Source organism: Elephantulus edwardii, unplaced genomic scaffold, assembly GCF_000299155.1.
Source record: "Elephantulus edwardii isolate Elephantulus edwardi_28Jun2011 unplaced genomic scaffold, EleEdw1.0 scaffold00003, whole genome shotgun sequence".
Taxonomy (NCBI): Eukaryota; Metazoa; Chordata; class Mammalia; order Macroscelidea; family Macroscelididae; genus Elephantulus; species Elephantulus edwardii.
Window position 1 is genome coordinate 10499826 of NW_006399753.1, and position 20399 is coordinate 10520224.

General features: G+C 44.4%; 1 protein-coding gene across 2 annotated transcripts in view; it reads left to right on the forward strand.

Annotated features, from left to right (window-relative positions):
* ADCY8 (adenylate cyclase 8 (brain)) overlaps window positions 1-20399 on the forward strand; it is a 225251-nt gene that overhangs the window by 76641 nt on the left and 128211 nt on the right. For both annotated transcript variants that reach the window (XM_006879284.1, XM_006879285.1), the window contains exon 3: window positions 18694-18824. In XM_006879284.1, the coding sequence (XP_006879346.1) occupies window positions 18694-18824 (131 nt within the window). The remainder of the gene's footprint in view (window positions 1-18693; window positions 18825-20399) is intronic.

The following is a 20399-nucleotide window of genomic DNA, read 5'->3' on the forward strand; positions in this document are numbered from 1 at the left end:
CTTGGAGGCAAGGATTCTGAGGCTCCGTCTAACATACTTAAGACATGTTGTAAGGAGGGATGGGTCCTTGGAGAGGGACATCATGCTTGGGAGGGTGGAGGGATAGCACAGGAGGGAAAGGCCCTGTATGAGGTGGATTGATTCAGTGATGGGGGGTAATTGGGATGGGTGTATTGGAGACGGTGCAATTGGCACAGAACAGAGTTTAGGGTTGTTGTACATAGGGTCGCTATGAGTCGCAAGCAACTCGATGGCACATAACAACAACGTGTATGAAAAGTTTATCAATTTTAAAAAGGCACCAGAGTCCTCACACTTGAATTAGAAGCTGTAAGAGTATGTGTATCTGAAATCTTGTTCAAACAGCTTTCTGAAGCACATTTTGTAGACTAATTATGACCAGATATCTTTGGAAATAGCTACATTTTAACACTTGGCATGTACTATTACCTTTCCACAGGCAGCCACTGGTTAGGTGTTGATTACAAGGTGTTAGTATCTTTCAACACTTAGAATAATGGAAGAGTTTCCCTGGTCAAACGTGGGTTTTTCTAGAAGCTATAAAGTTTAAGCGTCAGATCCTCTTGCTTTCTGGCCTATCAGTAGTAAGGAGCTACACTGCAATCCCAAAGGTACACAGTTCGAATACACCAGCTGCTCCACAGGATGATGTGATTAATTGCCCCTGAAAACCCACCAGAAAGTCAGCTATGGGTCAGATCCAATTCAACAGTACACAGTAGCAACAATACAAAGCCCTGAAAGGGGCTCTTCTAATTGTATTTATGATTTGGAATTGTGTCTTTAAGAACTCGGTGCTGGATGTCATGGTGTTGGTTCCATCACACAGTGATCTTGGGAGAGAGAGAGTTCTATCCAGTGCTGTAACGACCTCAGCCATGGCCGGGTCAGCTCATTGTTTCAGCCTCGCTGTCAATCCATCTTGTGTTTGGAGGTATCTCTCTTTTTCATGGACATTCTACTTTACCAACTCTGATGTCTTTCTCCAGGGACTGGTCCTTCCTGAAACATGAGATACAGTTTCACAACCTTCTCACTGAAGGAGCATTCTGGCTGCATTTCTGCCAAAACAGATGGATTGATTTTTCGGACAGTCCATGGTGTTGGTTTTTTTTATTTTTTTAATTTTATTATTTTTGTGTGTGTGTACCGTCAAATCAGATCTGACTGGTACAGGAGGAGATTGTCCCTCCTTCCCCGGCAGAGCATCTGGTGGATTTGAACCTTGCACCTCTGGGATTGTAGTTGCAGCTCCTTACCACTAGGCCACCAGAGCTCCCCTCAGTCCATGGTTTTTGATAACACTATATTTCAAGGGCTTCAGTTCTTCTTCAGTCTTTCTTATTCACTGTCCAGCTTTCCGATGCTTCTAAGGGATTGAAACCGCATGGTTTAGTTCTCACAGTGACGTCTTTATTCTTTAACACTTTCACGAGGTCCTTCACAGATTTGCCTACTGAAATATGTCACCTGATTTCTTGACTGCAGCTTCCATGGGCGTTGAGCCAAGTTAAATGAAATCCTTGACAACGTCAGTCTTTTCTCCATTTATCAAGACGTTGCTTTATCCTTGTTGCTGTTAACTGCAATCAAGTCAGCTCTGACTCACGGAGACCCATGAGTCAGAAGATAATGATTCCCCAGACCTTCACTGTGCTCAGAAAGGCTGGTCTGCATGTGCCCATTGGAATCTAGTGGGTATTTTGAGGGCCTTCTGACCTAGAGGCTGGTCTTTGAGGACTATATGGAGATAATCAGACCTGACGCGCTGGAGCATTGTGAAGTGTGTTTTATTCTAAGTGCCTGAAGGATGATGAACGTGACACACTGTTGTTTAATGCTAGAATTTTGACCTTCTGAGCAGATGTCTTGGATTCCAGTTCCAGGGAGTGTACTTCATACCCAGCCACCATGTATCTGTCAGTGGGGGCTTGTGTGTTGGGCTGGTGCTGAACCAATTTCAGGAGAGCTTCCAGATGCAGGCAGGCTAGGAAAGAAGCTCTGATGATCGACTTTGGAAAATCAGCCATCAAAAAGCCCAAGGTCACAAAGTTTCCATCTGAAATCAGTCATGAGGACGGCAAAGGACTCGACAGTGCTTCGTTGCAATGCAGTTAAGTCTGCGGTGACCTTAATTCAGAGACAATAACAACAGGTGGACAAAACCAAAGTGTGGCATAAAGCAAGCACGTCAGGGTTTCCAAGGAGGCCTGCTGGCATAGTTCATAGTTCATTATGAGTTAGGCTACTGACTCAGAGATGGTTCCAATCTCCCAGAGGCTCCAGAAAAGGAAGATTTCTTCCTATCGAGACGTAAAGGCTTGGAGGGAACTTTTAGTAGCAAGAAGCTGCACTGCAATCCCAGAGGAGCGCAGTTCGAATCTATCACATGCTCTGCTGAAGGAAGAGGAGGGACAATCTCTTCCTGTACCAGTCAGATCCGATTTGACGGTACACACACACACAAAATAAAATTTAAAAAAATTTATAAAAAGATGATAAAGAGGCTTAAAGGCTTGGAAACTCGATGGAGGGTCACCATGAGTCCCAGAACCACCTCAGCAGCAGTGAGATGTGTTTGTCTGTTTTCCTAAAGGATGAGGTTCTTGGTTCATTGCAGAGCTCTGTTTCTGGTCGGGTTCATCCTTCACCTGGCTTTCCCAGCATGGCCCTTGGGATGCAAAAGGCTGGACATAGAACTTCATTCACTTTTCAGCAGGAGGCACGTCGTGGTCCCCACTACTGTTTATTGAAGGAAATGCAATTGAATAGTCAGAGAGCCAAGGATTCGTGCTCTTTTAGAATGTAATCGAATAGGAGATTGATGTGTAGTGTGACATTTGCAAATATGTAGTCAGGAGGACATCCAGGGCATGCATAATTCCTAGAGCCATGATGAATTTTAGAAAGGACTTGTTGAGGGTTCATAAAATTATAAAATACTTTCTTGCTCACTCTCACCTTGGCACCATTAAACAGCAGGACCACAAGGATCTTGTCCTTTTGAAATTGGTTAAACCCACTCTTGGGAAGGGAATGCTCCTCATGGAGACTGTGTGGACCGGCTGCTTATTCTTCATGAAAGATGACACTCTGGAAGCCCCACTGCCCCAGCTGTCTCCTGAAGATGCAAACATGGAGAATGATCGCCTTCTTGAGCACAGGACTTATTCCTGGACGCTGGAGTAAAACTGCTTTTTAAAAATTCATCGTCAAACTCGACTCATTGCCATCTAGTTAAAAGCAACACATAGCTGACTCCATTGGTTTCTGAGGCTGTAAATCACATGAGAGAATATTGCCCCACCTTCTCCTTTCAAGCTCCAGGTGGATTCAGATTGCCAGAGAAATATGGCCTTGACTTAGCAGTGCAGCTTCCTAGGCCCAAGCCACCAGAGCGCCTGCATGGAATGCTAGAGCGAAAGACAGAATAGCTGAGTATGCCATTGGTGGTGTTAGTTATCCTCAGGTTGTACTGACACATGGCAATTTAACATAAAATGAGACAAAACATTAACCAGCACCGCTCCATCCTCATAATTGTTGATATGTACAAGTCCATTATTATGGCCAGCATCATTGTTGTTATTGTTGTTAAGTGTCGTTGAGTCGTAGATGACTCATAGAAATCCTATGAACGAAAGACCTGAGCACTGTTCAGAGAGTTTCCGAGGCAAGTCATTTCGGAAGTGGATGCCACTCCTGCTTCCAGGCTTGTTTTAATCGGGAAGCTCCACCAAACATTGTTCCACCATGGGTGACCAATATCGCATTTGACACATCAGTGTCACAGTGTTTAACATCACAGCAACCACGAGTTACCTCTGCACAGACCAGTTCTATACCACTTAGAAGAATGTTAGACAAAAAAAAATTTAAACCAGCCCTCAGTGCCGCAGATTAAAATCACCTACCTTGGGCTTGGTAGCAGAACTTCCTGTCCACTAGGCCAACGTAGCTCTATGTTGTCATTGTTATTGTTGTTAGGTGCCGTCGAGTCATAGACAACTCGGCGAACCTATGAATGAAAGACCTCTGAGCACTGTTCATAGAGTTTCCAGAGGCGAGACATTTGGGAAGTGGATGCCACTCCTGCCTTCCATATTCGACAATATCCTGTTATGATTCACAGGGTTTTCATGACTGATTTCTGGAAGTAAATCACCAAGTCTTCCTGCCTAGTCTGTCTTTGCCTGGAAGTGCCACCAAAATCTGTCCATCATGGGAGACTCTGTTGGTATTTTAAGTGGTAGTGGTTTAGCATCCAATATAAAAAGGAGCCACCACCGCAGGACAAACTGACTGGTGCAGGGAGGGCACTACTCAAGAGGCATTATCAGGTTCATCTTTGTGAACAACATACTACATTTGTTAAGTTTGGATTGTCTAAAATTCCTTTCCCAGAAGGTCTACATGACACTGGGCTAAAATCTCTAAGACTTCGGATATTATTCCTTTTTCAAAAATACAGTTTACACAGAGAGTTGTAACTTACCAAGATAGGCACATGGACAGAAGTAGATGCTGGTATCTTAACCTTTTCTGATCCATTGTTATATTTAAGATGGAGAAGGGCTATTGTGGTAAAAGCCCCCACTGTGTACCAATGACTCTAGTTACCACTCTCACATGAGACACTTACAAAACCAGTAGAGGCTAATCATCATCACATTTTACAAATAGAGTGAGGCTCCAAAAGCTTATTGAAAGCAAATAAGCAAAAAGTTACTGAGTTAGGAAATGGACTCAAACGCACCCTGTGTCTCAGAACAAAACCAAAGGCTAGGAAGACCAGGATTATAACTGGATTGAGCCTCATTCTTCTCATTTCCTAAATGCCCATCAGACAAAGATTTTTTTTTTCATTTTCCACTTTAAATGAGTGTAGACTTTTAACTAAGGACCTAAAGAAAAAGACTGATAAATATGGTTGGCCTTCAAAGAATGTCACAGTGTTTTTGATATAAGAAATGTCATTGCCCAGGCTAAAAAGGGCATTCAAAAATACCTTTTTAAAAATATTACTTTAAGTTGTTTTCTCCTAAAAAAGGTCAATAATACAAAGTTCAAGTTTTGAACTCTATTATCTCATAAGTTGCAAATTTGTCCCAGCCTCGTTGATTACTGGAGCTCAATAGATTAGCAGGAAAGATTGTTATGGATTGTGTTTTGTTCTCCCTAAATATATGCCACTTTGATTAGTCTGTTATCTCAGTGTTATTTAATTAGTCTCACTTTGTGGTCTGCTGTAATTACTGTATGTGTTGTAAATTCTGACTTCCATGATATTAATGAAGTAGTACTTCAGGCATTTGTGTTAATGAGGCAGGATAAGATCTACAGTGTTGGGTTGTATCTTGAGTTAATCTCTTTTAAGATATAGAAGAGATTTTACACAAGTGAGCCGAGACTAGTGGTACCTCCTGTCTCTGAGAAAGAAGAGCCCGGAGGAGAGCAGTTTGGAAGCAGAATCCCTCACGGGAGCATCTCTTAGACTTAGGGGAAGATTGACAACAAAGATCTTCCATGAGAGTTCTCAAAGGATATCCTTCCCCTAGAGCTGGCCATCTGAATTCAGTCTTCTAGTCACCTAAACTGTGAGGAATAAGTTTATGGCTGTTAGAACTACGCACGTGTGGTATTTCATGTGATGAGAGACGATGGACATATGTTGATCTGCATTTAACTATTCACATTGGAATCTGTTATCTTGAAACATTAGCAAAAATTTTGTGTTCTGGTCAGTGGGAGGCAGCAGTTAATAGGTACTCACTGTTTATCCCTGGGGGCTCTAGTCAATTTAGAGAGTGTGTCTCATGCAGGTGCTTTCTAAGATCATCAGTCTGCTTCGCTCTTGTCCTGCCTGCAGTCTGTCCACTCTCCCTCATCCCGAGTATTGTTTAAGGACACAGTGTGAAATATTCACACAGGAATTCTGCTGTTATGTATGGTACGTCAGACACTGCTTAGGATGTTGTTGTTGTTATGTGCCATCGAATCATTTGCTACTCATAGTGACCCTATGTACAACAGCCCTAAACCCTGCTCTATCTTGTGCCAGTCGCACTGCCTCTGACACACCCATCCCGATTACCCCAGTCACTGAATCAGTCCATCACATAGAGGGTCTTCCCCTCTTGCACCGTCCCTCCACCCTCCCAAGCATGATGTCCCTTTCCAAGGATCTGTCCCTCCTTGCAACATGCCCAAAGTATGTCAGACGAAGCCCCAGAATCCTTGCCTCCAAGGAGTTGCTTGGTTTATCCTCTCCAGGATCAATCTGTTTGTTTTCTTGACAATCCATGGTACATTCAGTACTCTTCTCCAGCACCACAGCTCAAAGGATATTAAGGATAAAAGTAGTATGAAAGATGAGTCCTTGTTGTCCATGGAACTAAGGATTTGGAAAGCTACTAAAATTACAAAGAAACACACTCAGAGAAGATAGATAAATTAGGAATAAATCTAATTGACTTACCCAGTGAAACTGGGGGCCTTCGAGAGAAACATGTTTATGGCTGACTTGAGACTTGTGGCAGGAAAGGAAGAGTAGAACTGAGAAGCCAAGTGAAATTCAGAGTTGTGTGTTCAGAAAATCTAGGGGGAAAGTAAAAGAAATGATGTTTATTGAAGTCAGTGTTTTAGCTTCATGGATGATGCAAAAACAATTTGCACTCAATTACAAGGTTGATGGTTCAAACCCGCCTATTGGCACCATGGAAGAAAGGCCTAATGCCCTGCTTCCATGAAGATTACAGCCAGAAAAAAAGTTTAGCCATTCTCCTCCGTTACAGAGTTCCCCTCTGTAATGCATCTGAATCTACCGATGGCAAAAGGCTTGGTTTTGGTTTTGGGTGTACTAGGTATTATGTAGATCATCATCACTTCGTGCAGTACCCCCAAACAGGTATTGTTCTTGTTATATCATTGTTGTCATTGTTGTTATGTGCTGTCGAGTGCTTGCGACTCATAGCGACCCACACCCACCTCGATTACCCCAGTCACTTAATCAGTCCACCTCATAGAGGGTCTTCCCCTCCTACATTGTCTCTCCACCCTCCCAAGTATGATGTCCCTCTCCAAGGACCAGTCCCTCCTTACAACATGTCCAAAGTCAGACAAAGCCTCAGAATCTTTGCCTCCAAGGAGCAGCCTGGTTTAACCCTCTCCAGGAAGAATCTGTTTGTTTTCTTAGCAGTCCATGGTACCCTCAATACTCTTCTCTCCAGGATGAATCTGTTTTCTTAGCAGTCCATAGTATACTCAATACTCTTCTCCAGCACCACAGCTCAAAGGCATCAATTCTCCTTCTATCCTCCTTGGTCACTGTCCAACTCTCTGACGCATAACAAGTGATTGCAAAGACCATGGCCTGTATCAGCTGCACCTTAGTCTCCAGAGTGGCACCATTGCTCTTCAGTACTTTGTTGTTGTTATATACTGAGGGGGAATCAACCCATAACTGACCTTCCAGCAGGTTTTCAGACACAGTTAATTGTATGGGAGGAACGTGCCCCTATTTCTGCCATGCAACAGCTTGGGGATTGGAGCAGCTCCTTACTGCTCTTATCAATGAGAGAACTGAGAATTGTGACATGAGCAGCCACAAAATTAATACAAAATGGTCAAATGATATACAGCGAGGTCTTTCAGTCTCTAAACCCCCATTCTCAGAACTTCTGAGATGAATACTCCAGCAATAACAACTGCCTCTGATAGTTTACACGGTCATATCTTTTTGAGCCAGGGGTTGCTCTATTGAGTTTGAGAGAGTAGGTCTTATATGGGATCAGATGGTAACTATAAGGATTTTAAAAATGATTTATTACTCATTGGTTTCATATTGTACAGACAGAAATTGCCCAGCTTTTCAGTTATTCTTATGCATCTGAAAGTTGGACAGTGAAAAAGGACAGAAATTGAATTAATGCTCTGAGTTGCGGCCTTGCAGAACTGAACTGAGAATCCCATGACTAGCAAGAGAACTAACAAGACTGTCTGTTTTACCCTTTCCAGGATGAACCTGTTTGTTCTTCTAGCAGTCCATGCTAGATTCAGGACTCTTCTCCAGCACCACAACCCAAAGGCATCGATTCTTCTTCTGTCATCCTTAGTCACTGTCCAGCTCTCTGTTGCATAGCATGTAACTGCAAAAACTGTAACCTGGATTCTGTACGCCTTAGTCTCTAGTCTGACATCACATCTTCTCAGTACTCTAGCGAGTTCCCTGACAGAAGATTTTCCCATTGCCGTTTATCCTTTGATTTCCTGACAGCTGGTACCAAGAGTGCTGATTGTGGAGCCGAGCAAGATGAAGCTGTTAACAATCTCAGTCTCTTCATCTGTTGTGATGCTGTCAGTCGGCCCAGTGGTGAGAATCTTTGTTTTCTTGATGTTGAGCTTCAATCTATATTGAAGGCAGCAGTCCTCAGGTCCTCCTTAGTTGTGGCCCACAAGGTTGTGTCATCTGCATGATGCAGGTTGTTGGTGATCCTTCCTCCTATCCTGGTGTCATACTTCCTCCTCATAGAGAACCAGCCTCCTGGATTATCTATTCCGTGTATAGATTGAAAAAGTATGGAGATAGGATGCATCCCTGGTGTACACCTTTCCTGATTTTGAACCATGCAGTGTTTCCTTGCTCTGTTCTGATGACTGCCCTCTGGTCCAAGTGTAAGTCTCACATAAGCACAGACAAGTGTTCTGGCGTTCCCATTCAGCCACAGTTTGTTGTGATCCACACAGTCAAATGCCTTTGCGTAGTCAATGAAACACAGATGGACATTCCTCTGGTACTTTCTGCTTTCATCCAAGATAAATCTGGCATTGGCTATAATATCTCTAGTTCTAAAGCCTATTCTAAACCCAGCCTGCATATCTGGCAGTTCTCTGTTGATGTGCTGTTCTAGTTGTTTTTAAGTAATTTTCAACAGGATCTTTCTTGCATGTGATACTAATGATATTGTTCAATAATTTTCACACTCTGTTGGGTCACCTTTTTTTTTGTAGTGGGAACAAATATAGCTCTCTTTCAGTCAGTTGACCAGGTGGTTTTCCTCCCTATTTCTTGGCATTATCTGGTGAGCCTGTCCAGGACAGAGTCTGTTTGCTGAAAGGTATCAATTGGTATGTCGTCAAATCCTGGGGCCTTGTTTTTGCCAATTCCTTCAGAGCAGCTTGAATTTTCTCCTTTACCACCACAGGCTCTTGATCATATGTTGTTTCATGATCATTTTTCCTGAAACCCCTCAATTCTGTCAGTCTTGTGGGCCTTTATTTGCAATATCTTCAGTGAAGCTTGAAATTCTTCCTTCTTTACTACTGGTTTTTTATTGTATGTCTGTGATGGATGTGTGCGATGCTATAATGCAAAAGTTACACAATGATTCTCTGTGATCTGATAAACCAAACAATTTTAAGAGGATTAAGGACAGGAGCCAACACCCTTGATCCCATTATTGCCTGGATCAGATACAAGGGAAGCATCCCTGAAGTATAACATTTGGCCTATAATATTTTTCCCCAAAGAGATGAAAGGAGAAAATACCAAGTAGAGAGAGGAACTGCTGGACTAACCGCAAGAGTTTCTAGGCAGCGGAGTGTGTCCTTTTGATCCAAGTTCCCATGCTAGAAAGTTCTTCAACACAGAGTAAGGCCAGCATATGGGGCAATCTCTGAGGAAGAGTTCTGCAGATGCTGAAGGAGAACAGAACCTTAGACTAATAGAGAGAGAAAGCTTTGCCCTGGAGTTGGCACCCTGAATTGGGACTTCATACCTTCTAAGCTGTAAGATAAATTGCTGTTTCTTCGCAGTGTCCACTTGTAGCCTTCTCTGCTCTAGCAGCTCAGTGAACGCAACAATGACCTTAAGCACGGCAGACGTGGGGATGGGGCAGCATGGGGCAGCGTTTCATTCCTTTTTCCACGGAGTTGCTAGGAGTCGGAGCCAACTTCACACAACCTAATAACAACAACAGATAACCAACACAAACACCCAGCTGCAGTGTCACGTTCTCAGGGGCACCCTCGGGGAACAGGCAGGTCGGTTCACTGTCAGTCTTTCACACCTCAGTTGTCTCATAGTCAGAGATGTCCAGTAACTTGAACAGGATTGGACAGTTAGTAAGTGCATTTATATTCAGTTCTTTGATTATGTTTTCAGTGGATTTTTCCTCTGAAGATTCTCTAACAGTACTTGCATGTCTTTATTACAGATGGCACTATACTTAGTGATGTTTTCTGTGTCTGATCACAGTAGGAAAACCTGTGTGATAAAACCCCGCCACCCTTCTTTAAAAACGCTTTCCCTTGGTGAGCTCTCGTGGCCTAGTGGCAAGAAGCTGCACTGTAATCCCAGAGGTGCACAGTTCAAATCCAGCAGACGCTCTGCTGGAGAGGGAGGGACAATCTCCTCTTGTACCAGTCAGATCTGATTTGACGGTGTGTGCGCGCGCACGCACACACACACACACACACACACACACCACATTTTTAAAAAACAATAATAAAAGCTTTCCCCTTGGAGAAGCACATCATATTTGGTAAAGTCAAGGGTCAGCCAGAAAGAGGAAATCTCTCCATGAAGTGGACAGACACAGTGCCTGTCACACGGGCTCAACAGTAGCAGTGACTGTGGGGATGTTGTGGGGCTGGGCTCTATGGTACGTAACAACAACAACGTTACAGTTGATATATCAAGGTAGGACCTCTTTAAAGACGGTCACAGGTGCTATGGCTAAGTTACGCTGATGGCTGGGGCATTGCCAGCATGTGAGGACTCACTCTACCTGAGAAGAGGTAGTAATTGATGGCAGGGATGTACATCAATGTACCAGCTTCTCCACTTAGCAGGGACCTGCACACCGAGGGAAGAGTGAGCACCTTCTTACTGGAATTATCCAGAACAGCCGATGGAGGGTGATGCTAAACAGAACAGCTTCAGTTACAATTTTAAATATTCTCCAGACAGCGCAGTCAGGGTCCAGTCACAACTGGACAGATGAGGGAAGGAGGAAAGCTTTGTCTCAAGGTTTTCAGTGTGAAATATCTGATAACTACAGCAAGGAGACCTGAGAAATCCTTACCTTCTTGAAAAGCTCAAATGGAGGTTAATGCTCCCTCCACCCTGGACCTTGTGACTGCGTTCCATAACATAGCAAGGCTGTCAAGGTCGGTAGGTGGTGCCGACCCGCAGAGAGCGATAGGGAACCAACACTGCCCAGCCCTACACCAACCTCCCAGTTGGTGCCGTGTCTGTGCCCATTGCTGCAGCCGCGCTGACAGCTCATTTGCCGAACTCTGTCTTTGACAGTCGTCTATTTCACGAAACACTACTTCCTTCTCCAGGGACTGGTCCTCCTGATACCCTGCCTGGGATCCTTGAGACAAAATATCACCATCCTGGAGTCTTAAGAAGCCTTCTGGCTGAACCTCTTCCAAGATATATTTGTTTGTATCTGGACAGTCTGTGGCATTATAGATATTCTTTATGGAACAATACAGGTCAAGGTCAGATGAATTACAGCCCATCTAGGGATTGCTACCATTTGATGAGCATTTGATGAGATCTGTCTAAGGATGTGTAATAGGTGGCTTGTCATTTAGTCTGTCATTTGGTTTAGTCACAACAACAATACAAAGGGTTGTATAATGCCCATTCTGTAGGTAAACTGAGGCTCCAAGAGGTCATGGAAGTTCCCAGGATGAGTCGCCTACTCCGCTCAACCAGGATTCAACTCAAGCCTTCCAGGAAACAAGACACTTCAGTCCCCGGTTTCTGAGTGGAATCAGGGTTCTTGGAAGCTCGCGTCAGGAATGTGTAGCTGTGGGTGTTATCTGATCATTAGTCATCCTAATGAAGCAGTCTGGGGTCTGAAGGGCAGAATTGGAATATGCTGTTAGAAGCCAATTAAATAACAATTCCAGCACATTGTGCGCACACGTTCAGAGACTGTTCTGGGGAGAACTCTGTCAAAGCCACTTTTAAAAAAAAGAAAGAAAGAAAGAAAGAAAGCCATTTAAGACACAAGCTCAAATGCCAGAGACAAGATTTTGCCAACAAAAGTTAAAACGGGGGAAAAAAATCTTAAATTAAAAGCATGACTCAGGATTTTCCAGTGTGTGGCACCACTGCTGTGTGCATGTTCTGTCGGTCCGATTCCCGTATTTCTAGTGTCATCTCCCTTCTCTGGAAGTGCAGTAGGCTTCACAGTGACACCCAAGCACAGCAACTGTCATCTGATGGTGCCTGAAAGGGAGTGTGCCTACCAGGGATGTGACAGACACTTGGGGTGCATCTACAATATGCTGGACATTGTGTGGGATGTCTTCTAGAAATACAAAGTCAGCAAACCCAAAACCATGTTATTGTTATCACCTCCAATTTATGGATGGAGAAACTGGGGTACAGAAAGGTTAAGAGTCACAGAATTAGGAAGGGGTCAAGTGAGGGTTAGAAGAACAGAAAACAAGTGAGTTCTTGGTAAAATCACTAAGTAGTTGCTGCTGATTTCCAATCCCCAAGTGCCACCTGCATTACCCACCTTCCCTGTTCCCTTCTGTTCCCACTGTTGTTGTTGTTAGGTGCCATCGAGTTGTAGACGACTCATAGCAACCCTATGAACAAAAGACCTGAGCACTATTCATAGAGTTTCCAGTGGCCTAATGTAAGGAGCTGCACTGCCAACCCAGAGGCACACAGTTCGAATCCACCAGCTGCTCTGCGAGAAAAAAGTGAACATTCTCCTCCCATGTAACATATTTCCTTTAAAGACCTTTTGGAGGGCGGGGTCAGCTAAGGCTCATTTCTAACTTAATGCCACGTAACAGCATAACAGACTGAAAGAAAAAAACCCAACTTATTATTGTCCAGTTGGAATCAACTCATAGCTGACCTTTCTCTGGGTTTTCAGAGACTGTAAATCTCAAGGGAGGAGATCACTCAAATTTCTTCCAAGGAGCTGCTGGTAGATTCGAACTCCGAGCCTTTGGGTTGGTAGTGCAACTCTCTTTTGACTAGGCCAACAGAGCACCCAAGTAGAGGCATCTACGTAAGCTAAAGAAGTTGTCATCTTTCCTTGTTTTTGCCATGTGGCGTTACAGTGGAAGTCCATGCCCAGAATGTGAACTGAAGTCTTCCCATCCTTACTTCTAAGGAGCACTCTGGCTCCACTTCTTCCTCCACAGATTTCTTCACTCTTCTATGTTTAGAAGGTTTGTGATCGTAAGAGGCAGAAAACCCCTGTGAGGGGTGTTCCCAAGGACAATTAGAAGAGGAACAGTTGGAAGGCAGATCAAGCTCATGGAGGAGTGTAAAGAATTGAGGTGTCGCCCGGGAACTCCCCTTTCCCCCCTTTAATAAAGCTGCATTAAGCTTTCTCTCATTCTCTCTGATTTCTTCTTGAAGTCCACTAACCTAACCTAAGCTAACATTCTGGGGTTGTGGTGTATTCACTAGTCTTCACCAGCACCAGGATTCAGATGCATCAGTTCTTCTTTCATCTTTGCTCATTGTCCGACTTTTGCATGAATATGACAAGACTGGGAATCCTATGACTGGATCAGGTGCACCTGAGTCCTCAAAGTTACATCTTTGTCTTGTTTTGTTGTGTTTTTTTTAATACCTTTTTTAATAAAAGGTCTTTTGCAGAAGATTTGTTATGTGAGAAGAGAGAGGCATCCACACAAGAGCTATGAATGCACTTTGAATAAATCAGAAGCCTCTTTCTTTTAATTGCAAATAGGAAAAACCAAGAAAGAGAAAAATGTGCAAGATACGGCCTCCGTGGCCACCCTGGGGCTCCATCCGGCTCCAGGAAAGAATCTGTTCCTTCAGATCCAAAGCTGGGAAATTTTATTTTGTCTCAGTAGGCACTGGGGGAATGTATTAAGGGGCAAGCTTCCCATTGCCTTTTCGCTTGTGTATGAGGGGATTTAAATGATGTTTCTCAAGCAGAGAGCAACTCTCAGTGAAATAAAAGTGTTGGAAGTTGACTTTGATAAGCCACCTCCAGGAAAACTCACAGCCTTTGCAGAAAACGGCTTCCAGTTACTTCGGGCCACTGCCCCTCACACAGCTGCCTAGAGCCTGGTGAGTCTGGGTGCTGTAGAATGTTTATGTTCATTGTTTTTCCAATTCCCTTTGAAGACCTGATGTATTGGCTCTTGGGGACTGAAGGTTCATTGCTGCCTGTAGACTGTAGTTAGATGAAAATCTTGGAGCATCTTGTATCAGGCACCGCATTGGCACCATCAAGAATGCCACCATGAGACAGGCCTTCTACAGCTTACCCCTTTACTGCTGTTGTTGCATGCTGTTGAGTTGGTGTCAACTCGTAGTGACCCTGCATACAACAGAACCAAACCCTGCCCAGTCCTGGTCATCCTCACAAGCTCTCTCTTCTCCTCATTCACTGACCCTCTGCTTTTGCCAGCATGACTTCTTTCCTGGGAACTAGTTCCTCCCGAGAGGTATGTTGGACAAAGTCTGCCCCAAGTATGTGGGTCAAAGTCTCACCATCCTTATCCTCAAAGCTTATCCTCAAAGCTTATCCCCAAAGGCTGCTCTGACTGGTGGTTGGACTCCACCAGCAGCTCCATGGGAGAGATTACGTCTCCCCCTGTGCCATTTAAAGCCTTGGAAACCTACTAGACAGTCTGTGATGATTCAAGACCTCCAAGAGAAAAGGAGACTTACCAGAAACCCCCGGGTGGTACAGGGATGAACCCATTTGGCTCTTGAACAAAAGGATGTCATCTACCCCCAGGTACTATGGAAGAAAGACCTGGCAATCAAATAAGAAAAAAAAATTATCCCTAGAGAATGCTACAAAGCACAGTTCTACTCCCCTTCATAAGGTAGGCATAGGTCAGGTACATATTCACCAGCAGGTGGTCTGCTGTGCAGTCTATGTGGGTCACTGTCATATTATATTCTCTGGGTCATTCTCTAAATTATGACCCTCACTTCGTCCTCTTGAGTCTTAGATAATCCCTTAATGCAAGACAAGTGAAAACCGTGTGTCGCTTCCAGACACTCTGACTCGCTGACCCTGGAGTCCAGGGGATGTGAGGGCAGCTTGTACTCTCCATTGTCTTCAGAGGGTCAGCCGAGAGCTCCACAGCTGTAATGGCATCTCCAGTCACCAGGAGAGCACTTGTGCCCCTTCAAGCAGTGATTAGCGCTACTGCAGACCAGCAGTGATTACATGAAGAGGGCTCTAAGTAGCCAGGAGGTGGCCAGATGGCACTCGTAGACCCATAGTGGACCTGGCCCAGGGGCCGTGTGAGGAGCACTGTCCTCGGGTTCCCCACGGGAATGCTCATCATACCAAGCTCCGGGAGCATTTCATTACGGACTGAGTAGAGAACAAAGGAGGAAAGAGGGCGCTAATGTCAACTCTCCCTTTTGTGGTTTATTGCCCCAAATCCTCCCAGCAATCCTGTGAAGTAGATTATTTCATTTTCATTGGCCAAATTAAGGAGCTACAGCATGGAGAGGTGAAGTGGTGAGCCTCATGCTGTTACTATCAAGTGCTGGAAGCAGGACCCAAACGCCTGTCAGATTAGAAAGTCAGGCCTCTCCCATCTCTCCAGAATTTCCAGCAAGAGTTAGCTGTCACGTTGTCACAGTTCAGGTTGTGCAAGTAGTGTAATCGCACCCAGACTCCACACGTCCATGAACAAGACAGATCTGCTTGGTTATCCTCCAGGGGCTTCTAAGGAACCACTGGAAGAATGGATGGTGGGCGTTTTAAAATCCTAAATGCCCACGGAGATAAGAGACGGTGATAACTAGAATGCATGTGTTCTTAGTTTTTCTTTTTACTTTTTATTGTGATTCTGACTCACGTGGGGTCGATTCAGCAGCATTTGGTTTGGGTTTTGGTTTGGTTGTGCCAACATTATCTTTTTATTTCTCTGTCATTTTCTTCCTAACTTAAAACCACCATTACTCCCCCCTCAAGTGCTCAGACATCACCCTTAATGCAACACTCGTAAATAACCACCTGGCTTCCCATTGGAGAGTTCATGCCCATTCTCTTTAGTGACCTTGAGTATAGTCTCCGTGTTGTAACAGAACTCTTCCCACCTCTCCCCTGTTTCCAGCTTCCATTCATCCCTCTTTCCCCAGCCGTCCTGCCTTCTGAACTTGATTCCTGGCCATTACTGTCCTTTTGATCTTATGTGGTTGATTGTTCTAATGTGTGCTTAACTCCCTGGTGATATAGTTCACCTGATAGTCATCCATCCTTCTCTGAAAGTTGAGCTACAACACTTTAAGATTTCAAAGATGTCAAGAAGCCAGAGTTTTGGGAGCTCTGGTGGCCTAGTGGCAAGAAGCTGCAACTACAATCCCAGAGGTGCACGGTTTGAATCCACCAGAAGCTCTGCTGGGGAAGGAGGGGCAATCTCCTCCTGTACCAGTCAGATCTGATTTGACGGTACACGCACATAAAAATAATAAAATAAAATAAAAAATATTTAAAAAAAGAAGCCAGAGTTTTATAAAATCCCACCAGTCTTTATCACAGAACACACCACTCTTAGACTCAGCTCTATAGTAAGGTAAACTCTTTCATCTTTGTAGGACTCATTCACCTTGCTAGGAAGACAACCTGGTTTGTATCTTGATGGTGATTGTAGTGGAATAACATTGCCCATTTTTAGGTCCGTTCTGTTGTCTGCATTTCTTTCCTTCTGTGATAACCGAGCAAATGCTTGAGACTCTTCTGTGTTTCCATGATAGTACAACCATCACTGGGGTATGCCCTGTTTCGTTTCTGCTATCTCCAGTTGATTGCCAAGCCTTTTCTCCTCCATCATGTCTTGCCTGGACCGCTGCAGGAGCTTTCTAACTGACATATCAATCATTAATTCCCTTACCCCAATTAATTCTTCAAACTACAGTAAAATTTTTTTACAGTAATTTTTTTTTTTAAATATAAGTCCGTTCCTGTTGTTCCTCTGCCTAGAACCACTGGGTGAATTCCACTTGGACTAATACTTCAAGGCCTACATCTTCTACTGGCCGGTCAGACCTACCTCAACCTCCAGCCGTTACTGCCTGTGCCCCCATTACTGCTCTCCAAATGCACCGCTGCTTTGCCCTGCCTCGGGCATTGGCGCTGGCACTGTCTTCTCCCTGGGGCTCTCTTTCACGGCACGAGACTAGCAGACTGCAAGCCTTCAGATGCCAGTTTAAATCATTTCCTTAGAGCAGTCATCAGTGACATCAACCAAGGGGGAATGGACCTTTCCAGGTGACATTGGCAGTGATGGCGACACCAAAATTACTCTAAATTTTTGTGTAGTGTTTCATCAGAAATGTCCTATTGTTTACTAAAGTATCTCTCTAGTTAGTTGTAACAACAAAACCACATTTCATAACCACAATTTACATGTATCCATATACTTATAAGGGTAAAGCTCTATTCTAATTTACTTTTTGACCGTTTTAAGGATGGCATCTCACATACTTTCAGTATGTTATCAGGAGGGGCAAGTCCCCAGAGAAAGGCGTCATGCTTGGTAGAGCAGTAAGTGAAAGGAGGAGATGAACTGATACGACTGCACCATTGGAGTCGAGCACAGCAGGGATTATGAATAGGGGATTGGGTCAAATTTCACAATATTGAACATAGGAGTTGCTATGAGTTGGAGCACACTCTATGGAACCTTCAGCAACAACAGTAATTTTCTCAGGACTAGGCTGTGGCTGTCACCCAGTTACAATGACACTTCATATTACTTGCTATTTGGCAGGGCAGTAAGAAGCTGCACTGCAATCCCAAAGGCACACAGTTCAAATCCACCAGTTGCTCCGTGGGAGAAGGATGGACAACCTCATCCCATGCAGTTACTGCCTCTGAAAACCTGCCTCTGGGTTTCACACCTGATACAAGCACTAGATGTTGTTTCTGTTATTGTCTTTTATCGTCACTGATATTCTCATTTTCTAGTGTAACAGCTGCAGTATTGTGGTAGCAGTATTTGTGAATCTATATTAATAACTTTTTTTTAGAATGGTGGAGAAGTTATAAGAAGGGAGAAGTTTTTCTAAAGGTTTCTCTTCAATTACTAATAATGCAACTAGTAACTTGTCAGTGGAGAAAGATTTTACAAAACAATTTGTTGTCAGTATTAAAAAAATGTCTAGGAAATAGCATATGTGTGTAACTTACAGCTATTCTTACCACATATTATTTTATTATTAAAATAAGCTTTACTAAGGATTCTGTCTGGCCTTGTGTGGGAGGTGACCCATTGAATTCAACATAGTGGTGACACCAATCCTAGAGGAACCATAGAAGTTGATCCCTGCTCTCTGATGGGAATAGTGCCTTCAGCCCGATATTATCTTATCATCTGTTGTTGGGCGGTGTTTAAGTGCGGGGTGCATGGGAGGTAATACATGTGTTTCTCGCCTGTTGGATGCAAGCTCTGCCATAGTAGACTGTCCACTGGACTCGCTGCTGGTTGCTCAGTAACCAGCACAGTCCTGACAAGTATGAGGGCTCAGTAAACATGTGCCATCATCCTGTCATGAAATAAGCCATCCCTCAAGAGAGCCTCAGAGGTGCCCTGCAGCGCCCTGTGACACCCACACCCCCCACCCATCATCTGAGGGTCGCCGATCAGCCTGACGGGACCCTCGCTTTTCCTTCTTTGCAGGAGCGGCTCGTGCTGTCCGTGCTGCCCAGGTTTGTCGTCCTGGAAATGATCAACGACATGACCAACGTGGAGGCTGAGCATCTGCAGCACCAGTTCCACCGGATCTACATCCACCGCTACGAGAACGTCAGGTGCGCAAGGAGACGCCGCCCGCCCGTCCTCCCTGGGCCGTGTGCTGGCACCAGTCCTCTCTCTGCCAGGACCGGCTACCTGAGTGCAGGTGCCTCCCTTCACGTGGCCGAAAGCTCGTTAACTAACTGGTGATCTTTCATCACAGAGCTCCACGTTTCCAAACAGAGGCTCGAGAAGAATGTCTGAGGAATGCAATTAGATTCGCCTGTTGATTTACTGCCTGCATCCCCTGCAGTAAATGTCCCTTCCTTTACATTCTGAGTAGGAAAAGTAAAAGCTAAAATGTCAATAATTGGAAAAAATAATATCAGAATGTGATCTGTAGACCTTGGGGGCAGGGCACAGAGGGCTACTCCTTTCTACTCCTCCTGTTTTTAAAATTAGACAAAAAAGAAGTTATGCCTTCCTTTCCTTTGTGAATATTTATTTGGTACATTATCTTTCACCTACCCATCCACCCACCTGTCCATCCATCCATCTACTTACCCCTGCATTCATACAGCCTTCCACCCATTGGTCCATCACTCTGCCCAGGCAGACAGTGTACCCAGCGCTGTGCTAGAGAAGGTGTGCTTGTTCCGTGCTGTTGAGGTGGAGGAGACGCACAGCTGGCCCTCCAGTCACACGGGAGATTACCCGGGAGATTACCCGGCTTTCTCCCTCGAAGCACGTGGTGGATGCAGACTGTGTGCCTTTGAGTTGCCAGCTCAACTCTTTAGCAGAGTTCCCCGCTAGACAGTATGTTGCTGTTTACAATAGCTGAAACTGACCTGTAGTGGACCCTGCAGAAGATTCTGAGAGACAGTAAATCGGACAGGAGTTGATTGTCTTCAGTCTTCCGTGGAGTAGATGGTAGATTCGAACTGCCTGCTTTGCATTAGAAGTAAATTCCATTGCATAATAAGGAAAGAATTTTTTTCTTTTTCAAAATGAGGGCTGCACAGTGGAGTGGACTTGAGGGGAGGGATTGTATAATAGTGAAATAATTTTTCTTTTACTTTTCAAAGAGAAGAGCGAACTGGGGGTGAGAGGTTGGGCAGGGAGAAAAGGGCAACAGTGAATGAATGGAAATCCAAAGTCTCTGTAAACTTTCATTAAAATTAATAAAAAAAAAGAAGTGAAATTCCTTACCACTAAGCCACCAGAGCTCCTTTGCGCTGAGAATCAGAGTGGCGAGGTCCCTCCAAAGAGAGGCAGAGCGGCTTTAGAATCCCAGCCCTGCCCTTCTCGCGTGTGGCCGTGGACAGTCTCAGGATCCCATTTTAACAGCCATCTTGCCAGAGTTTATAAATACTAAATCAGTAGCGTTATACACGAAAAGCATGGGAGCAAGAGTTCAGAATAGCATGAGGGATAGCATAAGTAGTTTCAGCTGTGGTGTCAGCAAAAGCATTCCACTCTGGCTGGTTTAAAGAGAATCGGGGAACGAAAGGCTACGCGGCAGACGACAGGTCTAGGGGTGATTGAAATCACACTGTAGACATTGTCGGAAATATCAAGGTCACAGAATTGAAGCAAAGCCATACCACCTGGGGCCCAGGCCAGGGAGGACCAGTCTGCTCCTGTCTCCTAAG